The sequence below is a fragment of the Diprion similis genome, chromosome 8 (assembly GCF_021155765.1).
Source record: "Diprion similis isolate iyDipSimi1 chromosome 8, iyDipSimi1.1, whole genome shotgun sequence".
In the NCBI taxonomy this organism is placed as follows: Eukaryota; Metazoa; Arthropoda; class Insecta; order Hymenoptera; family Diprionidae; genus Diprion; species Diprion similis.
In genome coordinates this window covers 1,077,874-1,100,379 of record NC_060112.1, presented here as the reverse complement: position 1 = coordinate 1,100,379, position 22,506 = coordinate 1,077,874, and the positions used below count along the sequence as shown (strand labels likewise).

Genomic DNA, 22,506 nt, shown 5'->3' with positions numbered 1-22,506 from the left:
TGAGGGCGGTAAAATTAAGGTATGTTTGAAAAGATTATAGTAGATTTAAATAAAACAACGATTGAGACATAAATAATTAAATTTATTCACACGTCAGTACATACCATGTCAATTTGTTTTTATTTCCTTATATAAATAAATATTAATTAGTATTTACACCTGTAAAGAAATCTTTTTTTTCGGTGGTGTGTTCTCGTTTTTAAATGTAATAAAGATAGAAATCAACAAACCGTAAATCAAGATGGCAATTTTCCAAAACCTATGAAAAATTTTTTGCTTCTTTAAAATTAAAACCAAAAATGTATCAAATTTTTTAAGAATATATTCTTCAGTCAATGTACTATAATCCAATCATAGGCTACCAATACTGGCAGGGTGGGCAGTGCCGACTCGAAAAAAAGCGGGGCCTGACTTTGACTTGCTAGCCTTGAAACAAATTTCGTACGAAATAAAGATTTATTGCACTTTGCTATTGATCACTGTAGAAGATCACTTTACGTGTTTGATTCCAAACTGTGTATAGCCATGTGTATGCAATGAATATCAAAGCTTGTGTTTGATTTGTATGACCCCTGAATGATCGAGTAGCGAAGAGAGTGAGAGATAGATAAGTGCGAAGAATATATATAAAAAAAAAAAAAAATTTCTTAGTTATCCTGAAAATATCGTTTAAGATTTATTTTGAAAAATATGCAAAATATCAAAATTTTCCAAAACATGTTTTATTTTTTATTTTTTTTCCATTTCTGTAAGGACTATTAGAATTCGACTTTTTTTATTTTTTTTTATTTTGTTTTGGAAACTAAAAAAAATGTAAATGGAATATGAGGCACCCGCAGCCCATTTTCTAATTATGATGGATTTTACTTATTTGTTACCCAAAATCGTGAAGCGAATTGTTTTTGACTAATGCCAAATCTTGAGTCATTTTTATTGTTTTCATTCTTGAGGAATTAGGATTTTCCTGCATATACGACGCCAATTGGTACGGTCAATACAGTTTTCAAAATAGTAATAAAATTTGGACACAGTTCAAATAAATTATTTTTCATTTTCAAAAAGGGCATACATTTCAAAAATTCGATTTTTAGATTTCAAATTGAGAATGAAGTGTGAAGACGAAGCCCTATCACCTTCGCAATATGTTATCAAGAGAGTTTATTCCCTTCCGAACAATTTCACCACCTTGCCTTTGTAAATCCCTGCAGTGGACGCAATGATAGATGTGTTCGAAAAATGAATGATTAGCGAAAATCGTGTTGAGTAAAAATTTGAAACAAAGTAAGAAATCTTCTGTCTCAGACTGAAAAAGATATACAACCAAGTTTCAGCCAAATTAAAAATATAAACTTTCAAAATCTTGCTAATTTGGAATGAAAAAACTCCATACAAACTTACAATTCACCTTCTTAGTACTATGATTGTAACAAACAACAGACATATATTAATCAGTAAAGTTCAATAACATATTACATTAAACTAGCTCTCGTCGTCCTTTCAAATACGTATATTTTATTTATCTTCACTCCTCGCGGTAAAAACGTATGATGTACGATCAGCAGTTACAACACAAGCCTGCTCACGCAAAGGACCGCGATTATATATTTCTGATTTATATCACTGATTTATAATTCATTCAATTATAAAAAGTAATTCAATCCAAAAATTCAAGTTGCGAGCTAAAAAAAACTCCCTAGGGTCTCAGAATACAAGTAAAAATTCACGCGATTGCTGTCAGTATTGGCAGCTGACTTCAGTATGGTAGGATATTAATGTGTGCATCATTTTTATTCGATAGTATCGATGCAAGCATTTTGGCGGGATCTGTGACGTAGCACTGGAAGTTCGTTAAACAATTGACTAACGCTCGAGACGCCATATTATCACAATTCGTCGGCGCCGCGGCGTATATAAAATTTTTTTGCTTAATAAATAATCGTGTAATAAGTGTTGTTTCATTACCTCTAAACGGAACTAATACTCGAAACAGACCGAGATATAACTGGTGCTCACATTTGCAGTGCATAGCGTAACCGCATTCAGAATTTTTTGTAAAAACGACATTGTAGAGGCGAAACAACATAATTGATTAAAGTCTTGATACACAAGTATAATATCGTGTAGAATATCGGTGCAAATTCTTCGGAATCAGCTTCGATATTTTTTCAGATGATGTTGCTCGATTTTTATTAAAATATATAACAATACCAAACATAGCCACAGAGTTTAAACCTGAAGTTGTCGAGTATGCAGGCAGAAAGACGTGTTTACATGCGAATTATGCATTATAAGCAGTACCAATAATTCGAACACGTTTCGGCTTTCACTCTGGCTGGGTATAATCGCGGGAAATTTCCGTTCGACGGGGCGTTTCGAGAGGGTTCTCTATCCTCTTTGAACCCGAACGACGTTCTCGGCTTCCTGCACCACCCATCAGAGTCGCACTCGCGTGCTTATCATCACCATCTACTTGGTCCAGTCGGAATGTATAAAAAAAATCCCCACACTTGCAGTATTTCTATACCACTATTTTCTTTTTCTAATCGTTGGGGCGGGGCAGGGCTGATCTAAGTTTAGTATTTTTACCAAATTCTGTAATAGCTTCGGCCATCATCTTGAAACACATCAGAAAATATCAGTCGTAGACAAAAAGTTGTTATGACGAAAGTTGTAGAGAATAGAATTTCCTACAAGTTTAGGTATAATGACCATTTTTATTAATTTCTTCAAAACCGGCCAGTTATATGACAAAAACAAGTTCTCCCTTGAAATCAAGATGGCGGTTGAAGCTACGTAGAATTTAAATTGTGGTATCTGAAAACTCCAATTTCAAATGTACGTACATAAATTCCGGCTGCACTACAACTTTACCAGCACGTCCCAAGCGCGTCGTTCCGGGTTGCCGCTCCAGGAATTCCATGAGTTCCAGGAGTCCTTCGTTTCGGTAACTCGAACGTCGTGTAGCGCAGTGTTGTTGCCCTTGGTAATTCGGACACCTGTGAGGGTCGAGACCCGCGAGATACTAGCTGCAACCAAAGTTGCGACGTAGGCGATCAGCATGTCGGCTAGGTGTGAAAACAAATACGTACACGATTAGCGTTCATCACGACGATCGTAGGAAGTAGAAGCTAGTTGCGTGATTGTCTGTTCTTCCCGACTCTACCTTATTAGGTTTCTAAATAGTCACCTACATAACAGCCCGGATAGCTCAGTCGGTAGAGCATCAGACTTTTAATCTGAGGGTCCAGGGTTCAAGTCCCTGTTCGGGCGGTAATTTTTTTGAAATCCATTGAACACCCTCTTTTTTTCACACTCCGTTTTTTTTTTAATTCATGCATAACTCACTTTTTTTCAGCCCATGATTTCATCCCGAAGATAGTTTCAGCAGCAGGATTGCGGTAATTCCGCACGGTACACAACGTATGTACCAATTCATCGATAGACACGCCCTGTGGCGTGTGCAGGACAATTTTTTTCGTCAAATCCATTGTATCTCCCCTGTTGGCCTGAAGCAAGGACCTTGCAGCGTATTCTTTGGTCCTCGTTGCACGGCGCCCTTTGCCTATGTCGACATGTTAAACGTCGAGCCGTGCCCCATTGATTCTTGCTTCGCAAAGACAATCGCTTAAATTAGTATCAAACGTGTTCTAATTAACCACGTGACTGCGACCGATATACGCTTTTCATATCCACGCTACAAGCGGTAGGATTGTTCAGGTATGTAGAACCAGACTCTACCCTAATTCATCCATTATACATATAAGAGTACAGAGAAAATACCTATCTGATGTATAATTCTGATTTGAGAATTGTTTTGACAACGTTCCACCATCCCGCGGCGTTTTTTTTCAGTTACAAGCGTGCTATGGGTCGTAATAATATACCCCCAATTTCTTCAGATTTTTATTTCGAGCTCTGAGTCTCCATGCTGGCCTTTATTTGTATTTAATCTTGAGCACTAGAGTGGAATCCCTCAGACATTTTCTTTCTATACAATCGAAAATAACGACGGTTCGAAATTCAACGAAGATTAAAAAAAAGTATAAAATACGATGTTATGTAGCTTGAAAAATGATTAGAAAATAACATACTAAATTCAAATACCCACGACTCGAGTGGAATATTCGATTTACAGGGAGGCCAAGGACTAAGAATAGAAATCTGAAAAAATTAGAGAGAAATTTTTTCTACATATGTAGCCGATGTATGACCATCTAACATGATTTTCCATTTAACAACCACCCTAATATATGTAGTTGATTAAAAATGTAAGTTACGAGGAACAACTGGAATATATTTTATTCTTAAATAAATATTAAATATATAATTCATTAAAATCACAATAAGTATAGTAAAATATTTATAATATTGTTAGGCTGACTATTTTATCTCCGTATGGTATGCGATACACAGAAGAAAATAATCGTAGAATTAGATTAACGGAAAAAGTTTGCAGTATATATACGATATACTTATGTATAGGTACAGACAATTCGTAATTGACGGAGGATAATGGGTGCAGCATATTATAGGCATAATTAACGTCGCGAGCGATAGGACATAATATGTTTAAGTGTGTGGCGGGTGATCTTCTAATATTGTTTTGTAGTAAACTTCGCGCAGGTGATGAGGGAGGGTGCAATCGTCGTCGTCGTCAAGGTAGGCGACTCCAGCCAGCGTTACAAGCCTCTCTCGATTCAGCTCCGCACACATTCCAACTTTCCTACAGGTCTTCATAGGGGCTACCGCACCGAACGTTGTAAAACTGGTCGCAGACCTGAAATTGCTGATTGAAGAGAGTCCCGTTGCCGCAGAGATGGCTCGATACGAGTTGCTCGCCCTGGCATAGATGATAAGCCTGAAATACGACAAATTTCAACACTCCGAATCGTTAGAATTTCGCCTTACATGTCATACGTGATACAGAATATGTGTAAGAATTATTTTGCGATTGAACCTTGTCGCAGACGTGTATATATATAGACATATCTGATCTACGTTGTAATTCACGCGTGCCGAGACAAGCCTTCCTTCATCATCAGGCGGCGTTAGTCGAATTCCATTACAAGTTTGCCTCTGACAGTTTAATAACTTGACGAACTTGACCGTTAAGCCACGTGCGGGATATAACGTGGCGTACGCATGTATGTATGTACAATATACGTGTAGCCGGGCGCACGCGTCAAAAACGGGCCCGCATGTCGCGCAGCGACGACATTCAATCAGCAAGTATGCTTCGCGATTCGCCGCCCTCTTGTTTCCGGAAAATCCGCCAGTAAGGACTTACTGACCTGACACTGAGCCGCGGTGTCCGCCCACAATTGATCCTCCAGGCCGGAACACGTGAACCCGGTGTTGGGGACCTCGTGATAAGTCGGGTAGAGCGGCGGATCGTGAATCAGATGCAGTTTGTGATAAGCGTCGTACGGCGTCCCGTCGGCGTTGTAGAAATGACCGCAGGTCACCACGGTGACGAGGGAAGCTGCAAGAAACCGTCGAGACGTTCATTAGAATTATTCGTGCGGGTGTATATTATTCTCCTATTTTAACTTTTCCAAACTCGGCGCCTAATTATACCGGGTTATTTCCGTGATGCACCCCCTAGGGGCCCCTAATTATAGGCAAATCAGGATACATATCCACTCTGTGCAGCTCCGATGCTGTTTTGTTAGCACGCGACTGATGTCATCCCGGCGATTTGCCTATGATTAGGAGTCCGCTGTGAGGATACATCACGGAAATAATCCGGTATTAGTAGAATGGTGTGAGGATTTGAAATTGTCGTGTTCGTGCGAAAACTATATACCAGAAATGTGTAGATCCATGCTATGTAACATGCTATGGGCGCGTTATAAAGTATTACCGCGTCATCTATGTACACTCGTTTAATAACGAATAGATCGCAAAGCCTTCAATTTTTCTCTTCTATACAAGCCGGAATCATGGAGTAGCTTTGCGAAAGTGTCTAAGCCCGATGAAGCCTTGGTCAATTAACCTTGGCTGTTGGAAAGACCGCTTTTATTGTAAAACAGATGTTTATATCCACATGCTAGACCAAAGTGGGAAGAGCTGAAGCTGGATAATTAATATTCCTGACTTAGCAAAGCAACTCTGCCATAGTCCGTATAGCCAGCAATTAATTAATACATATACTTTGCATTTGAATTCTATTCCCATAAATCTATCCTCTTTGAAGGACTTTCGCCTCGTTCATGGACAAGCTGTGTACAGTTTGCGGCAAACGATCTGCACACACTCCCCGCCCAATTTTTTAGATTCCCTTTTGCTCATTCACCGTCGAATATTTTAACCACTTTCGAGAGTTCAACAACTGGCATTGAAATGCACATTTATTGACGCCAGGCTGATCCTCGTTGATGGCGTGTACAAGATTAGAAAGAAATATGACGCAGTATCGTTTCAAGTATTCGAACAATCTTTCCATATGTTTTGAAACAAAATCATTCGGTCAGATGTTTTCATTATACCTGATAATCGCGGCGATTTCCGAATCCATCGTGAGCGTTAGAAATTTAAATATTCAAGAAAATCGGACGCACACTTGAAATGAAAGGTTGAAAAATTTAACGTGAAGAACATTAAATAGCGATCGTTTGTGCGTACAATTGCGCGTGCAGGGGATTCCTTTACGCGTGCAAATCGTGCACCAGGGCTATTCAGAGAAACGTGCGGCACGCGAGTGCAACAATTGGTTTGGTTTCATGTCGAGGGGATATTTCGCATACGCATATTAATCAAGTTAGTGCCCGGAGGCTGAATAATCGAGCTTCAGTCAGTCGGTGCCCGATTATACAACGTGGTGACCAGATACACGCCGAATAAACGATCAAATTATTTATAATACCAAACAGTAATTCATCGCTCAACCACGCAAATTTCCAGTCAGACATCATTTCACATATTGTATGGGCGTTTGATAGGAACATATGCGATTAACGTACTGGGAGATAAATGATGTAAACATTCTATGTGCTTGTATATATACACTTAGGATGTATCGAGGATGCAGACAAAGGTGATGAGAAAAATTGCAATTGCACTTACCAGCGAAGAGAATGAAAATTGTCTGCTTCATTTTGGCAAAGTTTTGATAAGAATAAAAAAAAATGGAAAATAAATTTAGGGTAGCAAAATGAGGCGTCTTGTATACAATCTAAGCGAACACTTCACTAGGGTGAAATAATGGCGTAGCGTTATTTATAAAAATGTGGAGTAAACTCTCGCTTCTGTGGTCTATCTTCGGTGGATGCGGTTGTCGATCGCCAACATTCGACGTCTGATCGGATATCGAATATTGCAAGAGTGAACGAGCGAAACTTGCAGGGGCCGAAATATTTGGACAGAGCAAAAAAAAATGGTGGTCCTTTCGATTCAATCGGCGGAGGCGAACTGGCTCCGAAATGATGGGCTCCGGATACTCATAAGGACAACCTTAACTGCCCACTACAAACGAGTGAATGTTTTTTTAAAATCTCTCGTTGCGAGTTGGCTCGTTGGGTGTTACACAGGAACACCGACAGCAGGACCACCGAATTCGTCCGCCAGGCTGGCAGGGGCCAAACTTTTTGTCCATTTTGACGAAATCGGCGACAATTCTCCGCAGATGCGAGGACATCTATAGACTGCACATATGTGCTGCTTCTACATACCTGCAGTACATGCAGCATTTAAAATCGAATTAACTTGAGTTCTATCTTTTCTCTTACAGAACAAATCGATTTAACTCTCTTCAGATTGTAAAGTTTTTTTCGTTTTGCCACGGTTCTTCGCTCAGTTATTCTAAATTCTCAAATGATCTCATCGTAGCAACGCTTATGCATGCCTGTGTAAAGAATGAAAGCACGCCTAGATCGTATATAAAAAGAAAAAAATATCCGAGTTTACGTCATGTTGTTGTTATATATGAAACTGAAAGGTGAATTTTTTGCCTCAAGATTGTTGGGTTAAAGTACTGTTGTTGAAGTAATAACCTTCGTATTATTCAAGTTCGTGATGTGGGATATTTAGCAGTTATTTGTAGTAAAAAAAAGTTTACCATGTTTGGCCAAATACACAAACTAATTTTACAAACCGTCGAAGATGCCATTTGGAAACTTATGCTATTCTTAACTATACATAGAACCTAATTGCAGCTAAATGAAAAACAAAATACAACATTTCAAAAAATATGTATACATTCAGCTACATTGATTTTTTCTTATACAAATCGTATAAGTCCACAATAATAACAAAAAAATTCGCAAATTTCAATTCGACGTCGCCCACGCATGATTATAATTGTTCTGCATATAAGTCACGCGGCCAATAATCGTAAAAATAAAATAAATCAAACGGCAGGCGCCACGCCGAAGCGAAAGAATGCGGTTGCCAAACTATCGAAAGAGACCGAAGAAAGTGAAGAGAAAAAAAACGACGAAGAAAAATACGGTCACAAACTGGATCGTGGCAGCAGCAGCAGTCTGCGATTTTAAAACGTGCGTATAGGTGTATCGATTATTGAGATCACCGAAAGTTGCCAGATTCCCCTTTTCGCGGGGTATACACACGGCTACTTCGCTTACGCGAGAGAAGCACTTCTCTTTTTATTTTTCCTCATTGTTTTCCCGTACGTGTTCAACTTTTATGTGTGCAGAATGAATTATCGCAGCTGCATTTCTCGGATGTGTGTATGTAAGGGATAAATCTATCGAGCTATGCCAAACGCTGAAAGTGAAAAACTAGTAACTATACATATGTTATGCCACGCGTGACCAGAGTCGAGTGAATTTGCAAGCTCGAAAAAAATTCATCCATCTGCCACACTCATCCATCCCGTTGGCTTCGTTGATGGTCATAAATGTAATTCACGATGGTCTTCAAAACGCATCGAACAAATCTGTTGTATAAACAGTAGATGCCTCCGCTGACCGTCACTAATTATAAAAATTTCGTCGGAGGGTCGCTAGGAGGCTTTTCGGTCGTATAATAAGAAACATTACTTATCGGATACGCGACGACGATTAATGGCAATAAAAAGACAGCCAACACCAGTAGCACAAGTAAACCGCAACGCATTCCCCGGTTCCTCGTGATCAGGTATCTCGATGTTGCGACCTGCTGCGAACATTGAAATGAATGTTGCGACTACATATTGTTGGCCAAAAATCAAATCATTGATACTTATAGGCGCGGAGGAGTATAAGCTGACCGTTTCTTCGTTTAGTTGATTCCTTGGAGTTACAATGATTCCTGGTGATTGTCGCGACATATGTAGTTTGCGAAATATACGAATATGAGTGACTTTCCTGTTGCAATGCGATTTCATCGCGATCTTTGATACAGATTTTGCAACTCATTCGTGAGCAAATCGTATGATTTGTATGACGTGTGATCTCGTCTTTGCTTGAGATGGTTGATCTCCTCTCCTCTGACGTGGTGCCACCCTATTTCCCGTAAAAGCCTTGCGCAATTTCGACACAAGCGCACCACGCATGCCTATGTAGTAAATACATCGCTTAGGTACTCCGATTGTATGCTGCCGTTAATCTCGTGATCCCGGCAAGTCCTTGCCCCGCGGACTGTACGAGGGTCACCTACTTACAGGTCCTCCTCTTTCATTTTAAAAATAGCTTCGCTGGCATTCACACAATTAGCTACCTTGTTAATTGGATTTCTCGTACCCATAAAGAAAACTGGATTGAGTAATCGCGTTTTGAGATCTTTGCAAAGGTGTATACTGTACACTATATTGCAGATTATTGTTGTTAAATTTTTCGAAAATTATTTGTGGATCCGTGATACATCGAGCAATTAAGAAACGTACGATAGGACGAATGACTAAACGATCAATCTTTCCGTCTGCGCTTTATGCATGTTATGCCTATCTATCAACCTGCTTAAAATATATAAGCCGCGGGTTGTCCATGCGATTTGAAATCGTGACGACGTGTATTAAAAGCGTGACAAGTTGTCGCCGGAATCTAAGCCATGTATTAGAGTGCCGCGAGAGATCGCCGCTAGTTGAGGATTTTAAAAGGTTAATCTCTCATCCGCACTCAAAATCTTCGTGACAGACATTGTCGTCGCGTTTCGTGTTCCTTTGAGGCTTGTCGTGACTTCCGGTTTTGGAACAAGCATTCTGGAAATAGGTCGTCGTGGAGCAAGCGCCTCTCACTACCTGCAATATCGCAGCGATTTTTTGGTAGGTATATCAGAGGCCGCACCCAAAATGATTATAAATGTACACCAATGTGGAATTGACCCGCAACTGTTTGTCTCGACGCCACTAATGGCGGCACCATTCGCGATGATCTTATTGTGTAGTGCAAAATATTTATTGTGAAAGTGAAATTTATGCGTTTCTGGACGAGGGATTTGGAGTTGAAAGTATCAGCCCGCGATCTCAATAAACGAAATTATCCTATCTGCGAAATGTGTGTAGATTCTATATCTATACATACCAATAGAAATGTATATGATTAATGGCCGCTTTGTTTCATTCTTCGGTGGGTAAAATCAGGTTCGGGTCCACCGATTATCGGCTGGACATGCCGCACATCGGGGTGATAAGTCATGGTAATTGATCCATACCCGAAGAAAAGCTTAATTCACCGGATCTGTTTTGTTCCACTAACTTTGAAACAACTTCCCAGACAATTGTTATTCATTACACAAACGATGTAGAAGCGCGTAATTACGATGGATCTCTTTCAAAAACAAAAAAAAAATACATATTCATATCTGCTTCCTGATTTCTAACTCAGGTAAAGGGAAGGTGAAGAAAAATGCCATGAGCAATCAGGGAATAATACGATGAGTTGGATCCAATACCGATTCGATGCGGTGAGAAACCGGCACGATCGATTCTCAACCTTCTGCAAACTCACGGCGCACTTCGTTGCTGTGGGATAGGTCAGGAGCTTCAGCGTGCGAAAAGGAGTTGAACCGATTCGGTATATCATTACGGTGGCTCTGTTACCGGGATACATGCAATGACAAGTAATTGCAAGTTCGGAAATAGAAAGTCGGTCGCGAAAGAACGATAATAATAGTAAAATCAACCATTGATATCAATAGAAACCGGCAGTCTAATTATTAACAAACTATAAGAGCATGAAGCGGAAGGCCGATCATAGGAAATAATTGAATCCGATAAAGAACCGATCGGGAAGCAATCGCAAGTGTAATTAATGTATTACATGTATAGATATAAGAACGACTTTGAACGCCAGTGTGTGCAGTTATCGGATTAAAGGGGATAAAACGTCCTGGCGTCGTTTCAATGATTTCCGATCAATTCCTTTCTCCTCTTTTAATTATAAGGACGACATTATAGGCATGTAAGTATAACAGCGATAGGGCAGAGCTTGTGGTGATAAAGCTGCACCGCGGCGTTATGTGTGCGTATCGCACGAATGCCTTTGAGAAATTGGATAGATCTTAGATTCGCTGACCTACATTCTCACACAACAAACATTCACTTCGAAACTGGAGCACAATCGTTACACGCTCGTGCCTCTGTGTGAGGCGAAATCATATCCCCACGACGCGTATTTTACCTGTTCAATAACAGGCAGGATTCATAAATGGAGCATATTATGTACAAATACATACGATCGTGGGGCTGGCGGGCGCCAAGCGAGCCAAGTGCGAACAAGCAGTCCGCCCTGGACATACCTAATCGTTGCTGTATTAGCTGGATAAAAATTGAAGGATCCGCGGTCGGCCGCCACGCAGTGATCCCGGTATGCAGCAGCATTAAGGAGCGAAGGCCGACGTAAAAGTATAAATTTGATATTTTTATTTTTGTGGCGCCCACTCCTGCCACCGGCGCTGCTCGATTTTATGTAACTCGCCCGAAAGGAATTCCGAGGCCGGAGATTACAGATTAGTATTTTCTGTGCGCCAATCGGCCGGTTTTGATGGTGTTGACGCGTTTTTCGTGTTCGCGCGCCGTGCTCAACGCCGCCGGCTAGGTCGTACGAAAAAATTCTGGTATTTATACCTCCTCACGTATTCGAATTACCTACCTACCTTTACCTTTACCTATGTACAATGATTATTATGATTACACAAGGTATGTTTATGCCTTGTTAATCGATTAGCGGTCTTCGATATCCGCGTTCGGCGAACGAGTCAGCATTTTTGCAAAAATTTACCATTCGTTTGTGATGATCGACAAAGTTATCTGTAGAGAATATTTCACCATCTTTCGATAGCTTGCCTCGGAGAAGCCTCATTGTAAGAAGCGCTCGATTGCGGAACGAATGTTTGAACTTTTCAAATCGTTTTATTGTTTATTTATGACTCCCGGCAGTGGGAATTGCTGCTGGTTCGATCATACCAGGATTAGCTAATATTTTGATTGGGGAAAGAAGTATCAACATAATTAGCGTATCTGCGATTATGTACAAAGCGGTGCAACGTTGGGCAGCGTAGCTGCGGGTCAAGATTGATTGTAAAACGCTAATGAATAATGAGCTTGTATATTACAGTTATCACGGGCGTGTATGGGTGTGTATGAGGCATACCAGTTGGTAGTTATAAAACACAATCGCTGCGAGACTTTACGGCCAGTCGCTTCTGCATTCGCGTTAGACGTTGGATAGGCACAAGCCAGCTTATGGGTGTAGTTTTCCAGGCATCTGCATTCGACCGAAATATTTCAACTCTGTACCGATCGGCAATTACTGATTTATTATAAAAATTAATCAACTCGTCGAGTGTCGACTACAAAAAGTGAAATGAATAATATAATATGTATAACGTATACGAATATACATACATACGCATTCTACGCTTAATACAGCATATCCATACACTCGGTTCTTGTATCTGCGGTTATATTATACACGTATAGATGGAATATGGATGTCTACCTATGCCGCGCAGCTCAGATAAAGGCTGTACCTATAGCCTAGTTATAAATTACATAAGTTTCACCTGGCGAAATCGTAAGGATTAATCTAGAGATAAATCATTTAGAAACAGTTGTATAGTGTATTTTATATGTATATCTGATTATATTCACCGCAGCACCGATATACTTTTCCCAACACGATTGGTATATTTCACCGTTAAGACTTTCAAACGAACAACCTGCAGGTATTATATTATTATCTCTATATTATACATCTCAATATAGACGCCTGTTATCGTCACGTGCTTTGTGCAATTATAAGTAGCATTATTTCTAAAATGACGCAACTTTTATCGAGTCCATGCATCAAAGAGTTAGGAAAGCGTACCCATCGTCCTATGAGTCCCTAATTATCCAAAAATTTATCATTTACAAATGTTCGAATAGTCGAAACGTAATGCACAGTCTTACACAACCAATCTCCAATTAAATATGATGACCCAACATCATGAGTGTCGTTTCTTACGTACGATTTCCTACCTCAGCAGTAAAGAAATTGCAAACTTTGGTGTCGATGCTTAAGTTCGGGAATTCATTTTTGTGCAGGTAAGTTTTTGTTTGCACGAGTGCAAACAGTCCTTTGAAATTGTGTGCTATGGTTCGTTTATGTGTTTAAATTTAGTGATTGAATTAAAAAGGAAAAAATAACATTTTAACTGCGGAATTTCCGGATATCGCTTCCGCCACATTTCAACGTGTGGTCTGCGGTGAGAGCAGAAGAACCATTTAAGGAAATACAGCACATTCGGCATGTGATGTTACATCATTCCATTTCTTAATATTATAAAAAGTTTTATTAACGAATATAATAATAGTATGCTATACAATAATAAATGGCATCATTTAGGCGTATAATCACAAAATCAATATATTTATTTCACAATTACAGTACGACGTTCAATTCAGTAACGTCAATGAAAAGAAATTTAAAAAAAACTATTACTGTGTTCCAACTTTCGGATTACATAGAAAGGATCAAATTTCTTTTTCAGAAATGTTCTGTCACATTAACGTTACGAATTTCACTTTGATATTATAACTACCTTGCAAGGAAAATACAATATAATCGTGACTAATGTAATATATAACCGTGTCTTTCATTTAGGGATATTGCGAGGTAAGTGTACACACTGTACACCTTATATATAATGTATATTCTTCTGTTTTCGAGAAGCTGATAGAGAAGGAAAAAAAGTTCTTTCCCTGGAAAATTTCACCAGATCAGGCTATAAAAATAGTAATCAGCTTTGCAGTAAGGAGTCTGCAGCTTGAAATAAAATAGGTATCATTAGCACAGACTCGACACTAGGGAGGTGATTAAAATGACGCTGCTCAAGGCGGCCTGCTGGGCAGCCGCTGACTGCGGTTTGACGTCGTCCGGAACGAGATTGTCATTACTGTCGTGGCTACTCGGGGCTCGAGATAGAGCAAAATTTATCGAACGCATCAGAGGATAATCCGATCCGAAAAGAGGGTCCAATTGTTCGGCGTTAATCTTCGCGCAGGTTCCCAAAAAGTCGTCAGTGTCAATACTCCACACCATTACGCCGGCCAACTTCATTTCCGCGGCATAATCAGCCTACAAGAACAATCACGTTGATTCTTCGATATATCATTCCGTTTTATGCTATATCAGGGTGTCCAGTTATTTGTGAAAACATAATTCCCAGAGAATTTCAGGTTTTCCAAACAAGAATCGTTATTTATCCAGTTTGTTCTCATGTAAATAATAAATGAAAAATACAATAGTCATACGAACAAGAATATTTTATATTTGACTAGAGCACAGCTAATTGTGAGTCGAATTTGTAAGAATTCGCTAACACGTACAATTTTTAAGAAATCAGGGCTTGATTCATGACCACTGCCTAAAAATTGCAAGAAAATTTCTTTTTTCTCACCATATGACTAATTTTTTATGAGCCTAGGATGAAAGTCAGTATATTCCAGATACGACAAAAAATTCCCTGAGAATTCCCTGATTCCATAATTTCCATGAATACTGGACACCCTGTCTATACGCTCTTTATTCCACTCGAGGAAACGAAGTCTCGAATATACGTACCTTCATCATCATGCTCTTCGGGTTGTCGAAGGTAATAGCTTTGTCCTCCTTGACTGCCCATGCCGTCGCACTGGCCTCGTCCCAACCCGTTCGCCACCCATTCTTTTCGTTCGCCAGTTCGCTACAGATCTGGAAATAGTTGGATTACTCTCATGAAGATCATGAATCTTTAAAAAAACATATCAAATATCTGTGAAATTTCGTTGCTCGAAAATGAAACATGAACTTGTGTAATGCGCATACCTCGTTGTAGCCCATAAAACCATTCTCTCGAGTATAAGGACCTTGAAACCCTGTGGACATGGCTTCGGCACCGATCGGACTATCGTTCGGGCTACTTAGGAGACTGGTAAGAACGAAGGTGCGTCCATAGGTCGGTAGCCCAAGAACCAATTTTCTCCGGGGAGCACCAAGCTTGAGTAAATGCTGAATCGAGTCTTCCTAAAACATACAATTTTCGTTATATACTTGAGATTTTACTTTCAATTATTGACTAAATGCTTGTTTCCGGGTTTTTTTTGCTTCTTTTCTTGCAGTCGTTGTCTGAATTTCTAATATCAACTAGCTGCACGATGCTGCAATGAACTCACGACACTCAGTTGGTCAGCGGCGCGTCTCAAGGGCGCGTTGGAGAGAACCTTCATATTCCATGCCCCGTGGTAGTCGTAGGCCATCACGTGGATGTAGTCAAGGTATTCGGAGAGTCGGGCAACATCGTAAGCAGCATTGATAGTCGCGATTCCAGCCCCAAATGCCGCCGTCAACAAAAGCCCCCTGCTCTTGAAGGCGGTGCTCAGGTCCTAAATCGGACACAATTGCACTACACTTTGATCCGCGGAATCACATAGAAGTGCACGGTATGGAAAGCGAATTATAAATCTCTTACCTTAGCAAGGAGGACAAAGTTTTCTTTGTCATAAGGAGCCCCGCCTCGTTGTGCAGGAAATTCCCAATCGAGGTCGAGTCCGTCGAAATTGTACTTCCTGCAGAGGAAAAGAATCGGTGCCGTTTAGTGAGGTATTAATGTGTTATTGAGACATTAAATTCAACATTCATAAGAGATTATAAATTATCATTCTTCAAGGACATTGTGATTAAGAAATATATCATTCTCGCAGCACCGAGTATCCCACCTAACGAACTCAACAGCGCTGTTGACGAAAGTTTGCCTCCTTTGCGGAGAAGCCGCTAGTTCAGAGTAGTTCGCACTGCCTTCGTTCCAGCCCCCGATAGCTATGCTCACTTTGAGTCCAGGATGCTTTTTTCGGAGTTCGGTCATATTCTTGTATCCTCCTCTAGCTGAAAAAATGTTTTTTCACCATATTAATATCTGCATCGCCCAAATCGATTACCAACATCGATCATCGATGTCAACACCAAAGTGTAAATATAGCACGCATAGAATTATTCTCACCACCGCCTTCCTCGAGGTCTGCCCATGGATCGATGCTACGAATGGAGGATGTAGAAACATTCAGCCCGGCGAAGGCATATACCAGGTGGGTACAGTGCTCGGCCTGAAGCTGCTCGATCCCGAACTGTCCTTTGTTGGGTCTGTAGATCGCCCATGAGGAAACATAACACACGACTACCTTGTCGTGTTGAGGTCTCGTCGATGCTGTTAAAGACATTGGATTCGTCAATGGATTTGTGGTACGTTTTTTTTCAGCTTTCACAGTTTAATTCAACAAATTGGGATGTACAATCGATGCGTGGCCTAGAACTTGCCACCTGGCGGTTGCAGCGGAAATCATCGACAGAAGGTCGCCTACAGCCCGGTGTGCACGCTGTGCGCTGAATTCGGGGGTACAATTAATGAAAAACGCATAATATCTACGATTAGCGTGGCAATATGAAAAATGTTCAACTTGTAATATGGAAAAACTTAATACGTAAGTAGGAATATGATAGAAATCGTATAGCTAGGAATCGAGCAACTATAACTCACTTGCTCAGTAATTTTTATATAAGTACTTGTATTGGTAGGATTTTTTTTTTTGAAAATATATTTACCAAAAAAAAATCGTCCTTTGTAAAATGTTAGGAGCACACTTTCATGGAGGAAGTAACTTTTTTCCCCATTTTCAATACTTTAATCCACACTGTTCTTCGGTCCACATCTTTTACCATTCCATAGTTTATTTGTAATCCTAACAAAGCTTTGTTTTGACTCTGGGAATTGATAAAATCTCACGGTATCGTTCTTCGCAGCCTTACTCATGCAGCCGTAAACACTGCAGAATACTTTACTTTTGGATTTTCGCGGTGGAAATTCCTTATTTGGCCGAAAATTAACACATAAACGAATAATAACGACAAGTTGTCCCGAGCTGACATTATAAGCTGTCACTGTCATATCATGTCATATGCTAAGCCCGCGGAGCGACCTTCTGTCGGCAGTACTGCGTTTTCACACCAGGTAGCGTCTTGAATGTTTGTACATCCCATATACGTTTATATGTGCATTGTGTGGCTCGCGCGCAATGAGAATAAGATTATTATGTGCTTACAGTTCAAATCTTTTCCGGCCGAGCGTAAGTTTGCAATATAAGTCGCAGGTATAGAAAGCCGAAGACGAATATGGTAAATACGCGAGGTGAAAAGACCGTTGCCTCCATGTTATACACGATACTTTATATAAGAAGAGTATGTTACGCGGTTTTTCGCGCAGCACCAAATTGAGGTTAGGGTCGCGAAATGTGAGATCAGTTCGCTGTGTTTGTCGCGTCAGCGCCTGAGAGCCGTACAGAAATGACCAACTTTAACTCCTAGGAGTCAAAAGCGGTCGTTTCGGTACTCCGCGCATGCGCAATTCGCAGACTCACTAGACCGGCGTAGAAACGGGTACTTTGTGTACTGAAAACACCTAAGAAAAACCGCGTGAAACATACTCGCGTTATACCTATAAAGTGTATTAACCAATGCGTCAATTCGTTGAAAATTGTAGGTATTCTCGCCACAGCACCGTCACGGCGTGGTTAGTACTGCTATAAACCTAGTTCAATCCTTAGAAAAAGTTTCGGAGTATTTCCCATATGTCTTACACACCAGCTTAAAGGGCCTAGCCGGGGTTGCATATGAAATATGCCCCTGAACCGATGTGGATTTGCTATACGCCACATTTTAGAGCTACCTCAAAAACCTGGTTCGCCCAAGTTTGAAACCTCTATCTATATTATTACGCTGGAAACTTCGAATAACGCGGATTTCCGTTTTTTCGCGATTCCTGAGCCATTTTTACTTTGAAAAATATGAAAAAAAACAAATATATTGCGGATGTTGATGTACATACATGATCGAGAATTTTTTCGGACCAAATTCGAGCTGTGAAAAATCTTTTGGGGTTTAAATTGTCGATCTCTTATCGAGTTTGAAGAGTGACTAGCTTCTTTTTTTCACAGTATGTTCATTGCGTCATTCTTGATTTTCTGTAATTTTTTCAGATTTTTCGGAAAGGTGCGCCATTGTTAAAAAAATCAAAAACTAATTTTTCAATGGATTATTGGGGCAAAGTAACTCAATGTCAACCCAATCATCGGGGGGACACATTTCCGTGATCTAATGATTCATTGACGTAGTTAAAAATACTGCATTATTTACTGAATGAATGAACAAATTCATTTTTGGTACTATAATATTTTAGCTTTAATAAGGACTTTTTCTAAGGACTTTTCCAATTCTATTCACTGGATCGTACCAATTTTCAGTCCTTTTTCAAACTTGGGCGAACCAGGTTTTTGAGGTGGCTCTAAAATGTGGCGTATGGCAAATCCACATCGGTTCAGGGGCATATTTCATATGCAACCCCGGCTAGGCCCTTTTAAGTCTAAAAATTATACGAGTGATATACGTGTAGCATAAATTGCTCGCGCCTCGTGATGATTTTTCCTCATGTCACACATGCATTGTGTACCCAGTGTATGCATTTTATTGTATGGCGTATTGCCCGATAGACATAAATATTTCTCATATTGAAATTGACAATGAGCTAGGAAGAGAAAAAAAATAATCACATACGCCGTGGACAATTGGCATTACAATATTATACTAGTGCCGTGTTTGTACATCAAGCGCGATGATCTATTGTATTCTCGCATATAATATGTATATTATATATACATAAACAATGTAACTTTGACTGCTTCGCAAACGAAAAATCTGGGACTACTGCAGGATGATTAAATTTTCGTAAATTTTGTATGCAAGCAGCTGTAGGATTAACGCGATGTTAATTCTCGTGCGGCCTTCGATTGGAGTGTCTTGCTACTCAACTTTCCCTGACATTATCTAAACACCGATATACCTTTACATAGTCGTGATTTTAAGTTTTTACCGCAGACTTTGATCGAATCTCGGAATCGACTTATACATGTTGGACCAAAACACGGACTTACGAACAGGTTATGTGATTTCAACTTCGACAGATCAGTAAATAATTTCCTTCCACGACTACAAAGTTAATGCTCTAGGAATAAAAAAAGTCAGCCGTAACGCCGTGTCGGAAAAAACTTGAAAATAGCCGTATTATCTGCCTGGTGTTTGATCGTTTCTGATTACCTGTGTATTAAAGTATTCCGACCGTTTATATACTTGACGAATATCAATTTTGGTAAAGTTCTCGTCTCCATTTACAGCCGACTTTTTTGATAGTGGACTTTCCTACATTAGAATTAAATTCCTCGACTTTTCCCTGACTTTCCCTGAGCAGTTGTTCAATTTTCCTTGAATAAAGTTCTTGTTGTCTCGATTAGTGCTACAAATTCCCAATTAAAATCCCCCAACTTTTCATTTCATTTCAATGTAAATTAATTTATTAGGAAATTCAACTATGTTGAGAAAAATTACATAAATACACGTCTAAATAATTATGTATATCAGCGTGGCCCTTATTTAAGGCGCGGACAATTTTTTTATCATTCGCTCCCAAATGATTCAAAAACAATTTTCTGATTTTTTCAGATTCTTGTCTCAACGCTACCCCTCGCACTAGAAGAGTTGACTTCCACGTTTAAAATATGCGTGTTTCAGTCACATTCTCAGCATATATTTTGTTGTAAGAGTAATAATTTTTTTTAATCTATGTAACAGCAAGATTTTGGGGGCATTGGTGCTATTATCTGATGAAAAATTCACATTATTATACCAGGTAATTTAGAAGAATTACACAGCCTCTAAACCTGACTTCGTTTATTATTTAGTCCATGATGTGCAATTCGTTTCAACATTTTTACTCTTACAATAAAATACATACCGAGAATTTGGCCAAAACAGGTATATCTTAAATGAGGAAATCCACCCTGTTGGTGCAAGGGTTTAGAGTTAAGATAAAAATCTGAAAAAATTGGGGAATCCCTTTTAAATTATTCGGAGTCATTTCGGGGGTGGCCCGCAGAAAATCGTCCTTACCCACAATAAGTATCACCCTAGTTTACAGTACTGTTTATAATAGCGAAAAGTTTGACTTTTGACACATGCGGTTGCGACAGATTCATTTTTTCCGATAATAGAATGAGAATTTTCTAATTTTCTTTCCAGCCATTTATTAGATGTTCGGCGATTTCTTTTTTTCCCAAATGAAATTTGAAATTCCTTGATATTTTCATAATTACCTTACCTACCTACCCCCCCCCCCCCCCCCCCCGGACAGTTCCCGTTATTCCTGGCTTTCCCTAACCATGGCCACCATGTCTCAATAATGTCCTGAAAACAGAATTTTGACTTCAAAGCGCGCGTTTTGACTCTAATATCACAAGAAACGTTTGATGTCATGTGAATAGAATCTATAATATTCGCTAAAATACCAGAATCAAACTTGGAATCGTAATAAGGAAAGGTAGTGAAGTTGAACATTCTCTGATATTAATCCCCCCCCCTCCCCGCCCCAGCGACTTTTTTAAAACCTGTCTTTCAAGAGCATGTATCTCAGCAAAGAATACATATTTTTCAGATTTAAAAGCGCGAAACAAAAGGTTTATGCTTCTAATTTTGAGCAAAATCGTTTTTGAGAATCAAACGACGTGTACAGATTTTATTCACGTTTTAAATTGATTCGTCTTTTTTGGCCCACACTGTAGGATACCTGTGTTAATAAAAGCATATGGAGGGCAGGTTTTTTTCAGTTTCTCGTTACTATTTCGATCGGTAACCGCAACCGTGACACATGGGTGCAAAGTAACACGCCTGCAACCTCATACTTTAGCCGAAAAACAAAGGAACGACAAGTAGTATTTTTTCGATCAGACTTCTTCAAATGTGCCACTTGTCAAATTCGCAAAACCAAATCCGGGTCCGCAATACCACGCGGTTCGAGACCTTGCTGCATGTCTATACGTTGAATAAAAAAATGCCAAATAATAAGCAATTAAATATGTGTATAAGAAAATTCGACATAGGTATCAAGAAAAAAGGCAAAAACGAGATATATACATTAATTTCCCACGTTGGTCCCTGGGCATTGAAATCACTACCGACAAGTGATATGTACTTGTGTATAGGAGTCTGGTTGCAGGGGGGATGGAAGTGGGAAGAAGGAAAGGAGCGCAAGAGAAGAAATTTTAAAAGTTTGATAATTCCAAATAAAAGTCAAGGCGATTGAACAGCCTGTGACTTACCTTGTAAACCATTAACAGGCTGCACGACAAGGGTAGCAGCGAAAATAATTAGAAAAGCCCCAGATGTAACAAAGCTGAGCCGATTTTCCATTGTTGTCACTCTTGTTAGTATTCACACCGTACCTAGTCCCCGCACTGTCTGTCGACTTTCACTCGAGCTTGTGGAGAAAAATTTGTTTAGTAGGTTGTACGAAGCCGCAAACAAGGTATAGGATATGTAGATAGAAACGGATCCAAGCAACCTGGAGGGGCAGGTACGTGGTGGTGATGGAATCGGTGCACCGACTAACAGCGAACGTAACTGTAGTTCAGCGACGAGAGGACGAAGTGGTCCGAAATTCCACCCGAATACTGTGCCAGCTTCATCTCCTTCACTTTTATTTATTTTTTAAAACTTTCAACGGCCGATTTTCTTCTCACGAATCAAATGCAGATTTGATCCTCTCTCCCGATACAGGCCAATTTTTGCGATACTTAGAACGGCACTGGGTAACCCAATGACCTGAAACAATCCGATTTCTCTACTCCAAAAAAATGCAAATACACAATCTGAAAAACTATCCAGCCGCCGCCGTGCTCAGTTCAACAGGTTACGCATATCGTATAGCCTTCAATAAGGCGTAACAGCAGTGCAATGTGTGCTGCCTACGGTAAGGCGTATTGGGTAGTGTAGATACGTGACTGATTGCGAGCAACAGGTGTGATTTAGAAAGTTTACTTGGATCCTACTAGTGTCATAAAAATTACAAAAAAAATCCCTTACAAAAGTATCGATATATATTAGTTTGTATAGTTTTAAACACATGTTCTTGATCATTTGTTTTATTGCTAATAATATTCAAGTTCTTGAAGCGACACGATACTGAATCGCCTATATGCTTCGCAATTATTAGAAAAAAAAAAAATTGTTC

At 39.7% G+C, this 22,506-nt stretch overlaps 2 protein-coding genes and 1 non-coding gene across 3 annotated transcripts; 1 reads left to right on the top strand and 2 right to left on the bottom strand.

Annotated features, from left to right (window-relative positions):
* The first annotated feature begins 3,197 nt into the window (after window positions 1-3,197).
* Window positions 3,198-3,270, top strand: Trnak-uuu. Its single transcript has one exon. It is a non-coding gene; the product is annotated as a tRNA-Lys (tRNA).
* Window positions 3,271-4,486: 1,216 nt separating this feature from the next.
* On the bottom strand, window positions 4,487-7,430 carry LOC124408474 (U-scoloptoxin(01)-Er1a-like). The gene is made up of 3 exons (XM_046885420.1): window positions 7,066-7,430; window positions 5,292-5,482; window positions 4,487-4,858 (listed from the first exon to the last, which is right to left on the bottom strand). Exons 1-3 carry the CDS (start codon window positions 7,094-7,096, stop codon window positions 4,724-4,726), a joined length of 357 nt encoding a protein of 118 aa, XP_046741376.1. The 5' UTR covers window positions 7,097-7,430; the 3' UTR covers window positions 4,487-4,723.
* A 6,661-nt stretch (window positions 7,431-14,091) lies between these two features.
* Window positions 14,092-21,922, bottom strand: LOC124408466 (probable chitinase 2). Its single transcript, XM_046885405.1, has 9 exons — window positions 21,854-21,922; window positions 21,596-21,753; window positions 16,399-16,602; window positions 16,118-16,283; window positions 15,871-15,967; window positions 15,575-15,784; window positions 15,228-15,425; window positions 14,985-15,113; window positions 14,092-14,498 (listed from the first exon to the last, which is right to left on the bottom strand). The coding sequence occupies exons 2-9, from the start codon at window positions 21,684-21,686 to the stop codon at window positions 14,208-14,210; spliced, it is 1,386 nt and encodes a 461-aa protein (XP_046741361.1). The 5' UTR covers window positions 21,687-21,753; window positions 21,854-21,922; the 3' UTR covers window positions 14,092-14,207.
* Window positions 21,923-22,506: the final 584 nt, after the last annotated feature.